This window comes from Acipenser ruthenus, chromosome 9 (genome assembly GCF_902713425.1).
Source record: "Acipenser ruthenus chromosome 9, fAciRut3.2 maternal haplotype, whole genome shotgun sequence".
Taxonomy (NCBI): domain Eukaryota; kingdom Metazoa; phylum Chordata; class Actinopteri; order Acipenseriformes; family Acipenseridae; genus Acipenser; species Acipenser ruthenus.
In genome coordinates, this window is record NC_081197.1 from 17,110,879 (window position 1) to 17,119,671 (window position 8,793).

Genomic DNA, 8,793 nt, shown 5'->3' on the forward strand with positions numbered 1-8,793 from the left:
ATGCACCCGACCAGGTAACTGAATGAACTCCAGGGTGCCTTTGTCATTTACATGTATTGAAAAAATATTTATTTTTGGAGTTTACTGGCTAGTAAGAGCAGGTTACTGTTTAGTACAGACAAGTGTATATGTTTACTGCCGTGTATGGTATATAACAAAGCTATATGGCAAACTCTTATGTGAGCAATTGATACTACACACTTTTCTGAGATATATTGAAAGTAGTGCAAAGACAAATGTAAATAAAACGGATCCTTGTAACAGTATAACACCAGAAAAAAGCTTGCAAGAATGACAGTGCAACTGCTCTATCCTGCAGTTTTATATTGTTCACTGTTTTATTCTTTGCTTTGCATTTGGGCCATGTATATCACTGCTAAGTAATATACACATTGTGCACTGTGTATTCTGTATATTTGTTTTCAATACAAAATGATCCCCCTTTTTGGTTTGTGAACATTCACAAAATATCCAATGGAAAAAGCCATGCATGGTAACAGAGATATCCTGCAGATTGTTCTCCCCAACTGTGGCTCACAGTATTTGATTAAGGCTCAGCCTCATTGCTGAAATCAGAGCTGAGCAGAGGAGGCTGGTCAGAAAGCAACTTTTCTTCTCAGGGATTTGAACTAAAGAGATGATGTTGAGACCCCCAGCTTTGGGACTCTGAGAAGACTGTCTGAACTAGAACTTATGCTCACAATAAGTTCCTGTGTGTGATATATGTCACACTGCTAAGCAAGCTGTGCTCCTGTCTTTTTTCAACTGGAAACAGAGAGGGGGGTTGAGGGAGACAGGGAGACACATCACAGAGATGGATTTCTTGGCAGTCTGCAAATATAAGCTAGCTGCCTGAAGAAAGACCAGGCAATGGCTTTAAAAGTCAGCACCATTCTTGTTAAGACCAAGGACTTCAATCTTCAGTTTTTGCTTTAACGCTGAGCTTGGGAGTTGTTGAATATCTCTTGGGGATTCACTAATTTGTACACTGTTCTTGCACTAAGATTCCAATAATAGTTTTGCTGTTTCCATTCCCTGGCATGCAAAACCTCAAAGCTTTCCTAACAGTGTTACAGATCTCAGACCATGTACGAAGACGAGATGTACGATCCAGGGTCCTTGTTCCCTATCTCGACGTTAATTCCAGTGACTATCATCTGCATTTTGCTGTTTATCGTTGGCGTCACTGGGAACACCATGACCATTTTGATCATCAGAAAGTACAAGGACATGAAGACCACCACCAACCTCTACCTCTCCAGCATGGCTGTCTCTGACCTGATCATATTCCTTTGCCTGCCCTTTGACCTCTACCGCCTCTGGAAATATATTCCATGGATATTCGGAGAGGCCATTTGCCGCTTGTCTCACTACATCAACGAAGGATGCACTTATGCCACCATCTTACATATCACTGCCCTCAGCATCGAGCGGTACTTGGCCATTTGTTTCCCGCTAAAGGCTAAAGTGTTTGTTACTAAAAGGAGGGTGAAATGTGTGATTGGCTTCCTGTGGACGTTCTCACTAGTGTCCGCTGCCCCGATGCTTTTCCTTTTCGGGGTAGAATATGAAAACAACACAGATCCTGACACTGGCACCAGGCAGTGCAAGTACACTTCATACGCTGTGAGCTCTGGGCTCCTGTACACCATGATCTGGGTGTCCACCATCTATTTCTTTTTCCCCATGTTCTGCTTATCTTTCCTCTATGGCTCCATAGGCAGAAAACTGTGGAAAAGCAAGAATGAAATCCAAGGACCCAATGCTGCTAACAGAGAAAGGTACCACAGACAGACTGTCAATATTTTGGGTAAGTGGGTTTCTCAATTTACAGTATAGGTCAGGTGTGATTTTACTTCAACTTGATGAGTCAGTTGCCCATTGTAGACAATTTTAGGGAAGAGCAAAAGTAAAGGCACATTTTCAGAGAGGAATAAAATAATGTTAATGGCATAAAACGAGCAAGACATGACTTAACCCAATCATCAAACTGCTCCTACCTGCAATTAAGTTGCCTCTTGCTAGGTGTATACAGTTGTTTAATTCCTCTAAGAAAAACTGACCTTGCCTTTCCAATAGCTTCAAAATTGGGCCCTAAATGTCATGACATATAATACTGTATATATGACTTTTGGCCACCAAACCGCAAAGCATGACTTGAATGTATCTCTTTATTGTTGTAGTGGTATTGCCAGCTTATTTTGTATTCATAGTCTACTCACTTTTGGTGCATCTACCTAATTGTACAAAAAAACAAAGAAACCAAAAAAAACATGATCTAGTGTTTGGGAGTATATAGTATTTTCTGCAGTTTTCTATATTTTCCCAAGATTTTACTCTACATACCATGTTTAGTTTTTTTTTTTTTTTTTTTTTTTTACCAAGCTCTTACTGTTTAATGTGTTTACTAAGATGTATTATACTTTTCTGTTGTTTTACTATGGTACAGGGTACTGCATATATGTAAACATTTCATAAGCACAATAGCACACTCTAGGATATTCAAATATTGTCCAATATTTGCACACCTCGGTAACACAACACCTGAGGCATACTGGACCCTATTCACCCAGATATGTGTTATTGCTTTCATAATGCATGTTACATTTTTCATTTTTTTCAATGATGCAATGTAAATACACTGTATTCATGTTTAAAACATTTTAGATATATAGCAAAATACATATGAATGAGTTTAGAATCTTAACCTAAAAGTTTAGATGCCTGTGGGTATTTGTGAACAAGCTTTTACAAAGTCAAAGTCAAGTTCATTGTGCTGCATCTTTCGGGTGACACGTTGTTGTAAGTGACTCTGCAGCTGATGCATAGTTCGCACACCCTTGTCTCTGTACGTCGCCTTGGATATAGTCATCTGCTAAATAAACAAATAATAATTATTCCTAAGAATTAAGCTGTTTCCCTATTGTTAGTCTGCCCCACAACAAAAGAAAAAGCATTTCTGCATATATCTTAAACCTATCTTAACTATTTTATATATACACCTGTATTAGCATTAAGCCTTAAAAGTGAAATAAATAGGCTGTACAAAATGAAATAATTTTCTCACCCACTTATCATTTATGTTATTGGGTGTCCAATTCTTATGTCATTTTTCATTACTTTAAAAATCATTTTTAAAAAGTTTGAGCTCAGCATGGTTCATACTGTAGGAATATGTTCTCTACTAAGATTAATAAAACATGCTTAACACAAGGGCATGTTGCATTATCAAGTGACAATCAAGGTAAGGGATTAACACTAATTTGATTATTAGTCTTACCTTCTACACCTGCCCTAGCTTCCCTACTGATGCAGAAAGACCTTGTGGACAACTAACTAGTCTAGAAGCCAGTTTTAATGGAAATGTTGCTCTGAACCATACGTTGTAATAGGGAAACAAAACAAAATTGGAAAACAAATGACTTTATTGTTTAATTTTGTACATACCATTTATCCAACTGAGTACACATAAACAATAAGACATGTCTCCTCATGCTGATACTTTGTATTCATTGTGCTGTAGTGGAAACCTGTGCTTCACAAAAAAATACATTATTATTCAAATGATGCTATAATTTCCGATGGTATGCAACATTTATCTTAAGGGATACACTGTAAAATAGCTTACACATGGTCATTGAACCCAATTGTTTAATTCTGTTATCTCCAATAGAAATGTCTATCTATCATATGTCCTGCTGATGTATGATAAGATCAATAATTAGATCAATTAGGAAATGCATGTCCTGCTGTATGTAGCTGCATTGTTCTCGTGCATCATTTGTAATCAAATAATATGACTGTGAATAAAAGTAAGCTGCGCTGATGTGCCTCAGCACGTAACCTGTGCTACTAATCCTTATTATTCTTGTCAAATACTCTGTGTTGTACCTCATGGATAGTCCATGTTAGTTGTCTACACATTTTTTTTTAAGATGTAATATTACATGTTTTCTAATAAGGGTTTCAATGTTGCTTCTGTGCACATTTGGCACCATTTTTATTTGAAAATTAATGCACACACATCCAGAAGTTCCTCATGGTTGCAGAATAATTACATCGTACCTGAAAGGTTGATAATAGTGTACAGGATTATCGCAAAGTGCTGTGGAGTGTATGATAAATTTAGAGAAGATTGCTGATCATGTCTTCACTAGACAGCACATAAGGGTCTCCATATTTTTCAATGAGGACCCTAAAAATACTTTTTTAAAGATATTTATTTATAGTTTTGTAACAGTAATGGTCATATTCTGAAGCAAGTGCAAAAGCAAATGAAAATGATTAGAGAAGTAAAATAAGTCTAAATTAGAAAGGAACCACTTAGAACAACTAATTAACTCCTCCAACTTTGTGTTAGTTTTATTGTCACAGTTGTTTTATTCCACTTAGAAATTAACCTTTGTCTTTGCACTTGCTTTAAAATATGACCCTGTCTACTTCAAAAAATAAATAAGAAGGACATTTCATTACTAAGACACAATTAATTGAATTTTATCAATGTTTAGTAATTCTGATGTAAAACCGACTAATCTAAAAAGACTAATGTTTAACACTTCATCAACGTTAGTTTTTTTAAATGTATTCAGTTGCCAAAAGACCTTTCTCCATTTGTTCTTTTATTACTTTAAACAACCCTATTTCTTTCCTATTTGCTATATTAATCATTGTATATTATTAATATCCACACACAACTGTCTATGTCTGAGTGCACAAGTGTTTATATCAACGTTTAAGTATCTGTGTGTATATTTTAGTGTCACTCCATTGTGTCTGCATGTGCCTTTGGTACAAGACACACAAGAAAATCTATAAAGGACTTTCATTTTACAATATGGTTTACATACAGACGTGCTCAAATTTGTTGGTACCCTTACAGCTCATTGAAATAATGCTTCATTCCTCCTGAAAAGTGATGAAATTAAAAGCTATTTTATCATGTATACTTGCATGCCTTTGGTATGTCATAGAATAAAGCAAAGAATCTGTGAAAAGAGATGAATTATTGCTTATTCTACAAAGATATTCTAAAATGGCCCGGACACATTTGTTGGTACCCCTTAAAAAAGATAATAAAGAATTGGATTATAGTGATATTTCAAACTAATTAGTTTCTTTAATTAGTATCACATATGTCTCCAATCTTGTAATCAGTCATTCAACCTATTTAAATGGAGAAAAGTAGTCACTGTGCTGTTTGGTATCATTGTGTGCACCACACTGAACATGGAACTGTAGCCAACCTCCCTGGGTGCGGCCGCAAGAGGAAAATCAACCCCAGATTGAACAGAAGGATAGTGCGAATGGTAGAAAAAGAACCAAGGATAACTGCCAAAGAGATACAAGCTTAACTCCAAGGTGAAGGTACGTCAGTTTCTGATTGCACCATCCGTCGCTTTTTGAGCGAAAGTAGGCTCCATGGAAGAAGACCCCGGAGGACTCCACTTTTGACAGAAAAACATAAAAAAGCCAGACTGGAATTTGCTAAAATGCATATTGACAAGCCACAAGCCTTCTGGGAGAATGTCCTTTGGACAGATGAGTCAAAACTGGAGCTTTTTGGCAAGTCACATCAGCTCTATGTTCACAGACGAAAAAATGAAGCTTTCAAAGAAAAGAACACCATACCTACAGTGAAACATGGAGGAGGCTTGGTTATGTTTTGGGGCTGCTTTGCTGCACCTGGCACAGGGTGCCTTGAATCTGTGCAGGGCACAATGAAATCTCAAGACTATCAAGGCATTCTGGAGCAAAACGTACTGCCCAGTGTCAGAAAGCTCTGTCTCAGTCGCAGGTCATGGGTCCTCCAACAGGATAATGACCCAAAACACACAGCTAAAAGCACCCAAGAATGGATAAGAACAAAACATTGGACTATTCTGAAGTGGCCTTCTGTGAGTCCTGATCTGAATCCTATAGAACATCTATAGAAGGCACCCATCAAACCTGAGACAGCTGGAGCGGTTTGCTCAGGAAGAGTGGACCAAACTACCTGTTAACAGGTGCAGAAGTCTCATTGAGAGCTACAGAAAACGTTTGATGGCAGTGATTGCCTCTAAAGGTTGTGCAACAAAATATTAGGTTAGCGGTCCCATCATTTTTGTCCATGCCATTTTCATTTGTTTTATTATTTACAATATTATGTTGAATAAAAAATCAAAAGCAAAGTCTGATTTCTATTAAATATGGAATAAACAATGGTGGATGCCAATTACTTTTGTCAGTTTCAAGTTATTTCAGAGAAAATTGTGCATTCTTCATTTTTTGTGGAGGGGTACCAAGAAGCTTGAGCACGTCTGTATGTTCTATTTGTTGAGTGAGGGAAAAGTTTATGTAATATGTTTGTTGTGTGCGTGATGTTGAGATGTGTATATTTCAGTGAGATCCTAGAAGGAAAGAACTACCTATTTCTTTCCCTTAAGGCCTGGTCATACAGGCGACTGTTGTCAATGGCAACAAGGCTTCGACAGCTTGTCAAACCCCCGGCGACGTGTCTCCTACTTCCATTGTTCTATTTTTCAGCCGACACAAGGGCAACATTTTCAATACCAGCCAATCCTATTGGATAGTAGTGTCACATGATAGTAAAATGGCGATGTGGACGCATGATTTTGAAGTGAAGCTAATAGATTATTTTGCATTTTTTTATGGATTTGAGAAATAATTACATATAAGAAAATAAAAGGTTCCTGTGGAGGGTGAAAAGGTTTAATGGTTGCGTTTTTGTAACAATTTACAAAAAAATTATTGCTTCACCACATTTTTGAAAAAATAAAATGTCATAAGGTTTGTTTTTTTGTTCAAGTTTAAAAACAAAAACAATAATATTTCTTCACGTCTCATAACCCAGGCCGAACCCCAACCATTCTTTTTTTTTAACATTGCTGTTAAAGCAGCAGCGGCAGCCTTCCTTCGCAGCATATTGACGTCTCGTGACACAAACGTGCATTATGATTGATTTGCATTACTCTGTGTGTTGCCATGTCGACCGCATGCTTGTCTCTCGTGGGACCACTTCAAAATGCAATGCAAAATACACGCAACAAATATGTTCCTCTTGTTGACCTCAACAAAAGTCGCCTGTGTGACCAGGTCTTTATGCGTCATTTTAATGATGCATGAACAATATAGTTCAAATCAACACCATATATTAAAATATATATCTGGGGCTGTTCAACTAAATAATACATAATCAAGTTTTGAACAATTTCAGAACTGGTTAATGGTTATCACCCTTATGTATATAAAAAAAATATGTGTTGAAAGTTCTGGATTTCAAAATGTTTTAATTTTGTTAGGAATTTTTCATCACGTCATGAAGCCAACCCCTCAACTCATCATCGCACATCATCAAAGCCCCCTACCCTCTTGTGATGCTGTATTACTTGTACATATGCTTTAAATTATACTGTAGTTTCCATCCATGTGGACCTGCCATTTGTTTTACAACAAGTTCACACTCCCTTCCCATGAATGTGTACTGCTGCTTACAATAGCACACACATTCTAGACAAAAGCATCTTATCTGGTTTTACAAGGTAAAAATGGTCCAGTGCGTGCCAAGCGATGAAAACACTGGTAGTATTTGCTTTTTTACATTTGTATTGTTCTATTTTGTTTTTTGTCTTGCAGCTGTTGTCGTTTTGGCTTTTGCAGTCTGCTGGTTGCCTTTTCACATTGGGAGAAACATTTTTATTCACGTCGACAATTACCTTGCGGCTAAATTCAGTCAATACTTCAACATGGTCTCCATGCTGCTGTTCTACCTGAGTGCCAGTATCAACCCGGTCCTTTACAACCTCATGTCCAGGAAATACAGGGCTGCTGCCTCCAGACTGCTTCTCAATAAACAATCCAGCCAGAGGTCCTTCTCTGCTACCAGGGAGTACACTGCAGCCTGCACCGAGACCAGCACAGGCGTTTAAAAATGCGGGAGAAGATATTTCCACGGGTACTTGCTAACAGCACCAAAACACACCAGGGACATTTGGAGGTGGTAATTGTCTTGTGCCCCAGTGTGTGGAATGTGTAGGAATCAAGTTGCCCCACTGAAATGAAATATTGTCCGTTCTAAAGTAACATTGAAGTTTTGGCCTTTCTGTGCACCATGCAAGCTATATGTTTCTTAAATAGAAGATTGACAAGGGTTTCAAATCAGTTCATCATTACTAAACCAAGATTCAACAATGCCTGTTCTGTATAATTAGAGAGGCTACGTGGCTGTAATAGAGAGGATAAACAATTATATGATGGTTAAAACATCTTTTTCTTCCTATATTAATGAGAGAATCACATACAGTACACAGTCATTGGATGCTGTATGTAAAGGATTGAGGAATATGAGAATAATACAATCAAATCTAGAAAACGTTGTCTTTCTCTTAGCGAACAGCCCTGCACTTCACAGCAACGATGACTATTTTAGCTTTAAATCTTTTAAGCAAATATTAACCAGAAAAAGCTTTCAAATCTAAGGTCAGTGAATTAGAGGTATCCACTGAATTAGACACCCTTATCCAGGGCAACTTACAATTGTTTATTATTTTTACATACAATTACATTATTTTTTTACACATTATTTTTACATATAATTACCCATTTATACACTTGGGTTTTTACTGGAACAATCTAGGTAAAGTACCTTGCTCAAGGGTACAGCAGCAGTGTCCCCCACCTGCGATTGAACCCACAACCCTCCAGTCAAGAGTCCAGAGCCCTAACCACTACTCCACACTGCCCCCCATCATTATGAGACTAAGCAATTTGTGTTCAAATAGTTACAGTAGAATTCAA

General features: G+C 37.4%; 1 protein-coding gene across 1 annotated transcript; it reads left to right on the top strand.

Annotated features, from left to right (window-relative positions):
* On the top strand, positions 1-7,925 carry LOC117406240 (motilin receptor-like). Its single transcript, XM_059031280.1, has 3 exons — positions 1-14; positions 1,077-1,810; positions 7,633-7,925. Exons 1-3 carry the CDS (start codon positions 1-3, stop codon positions 7,923-7,925), a joined length of 1,041 nt encoding a protein of 346 aa, XP_058887263.1.
* Positions 7,926-8,793: the final 868 nt, after the last annotated feature.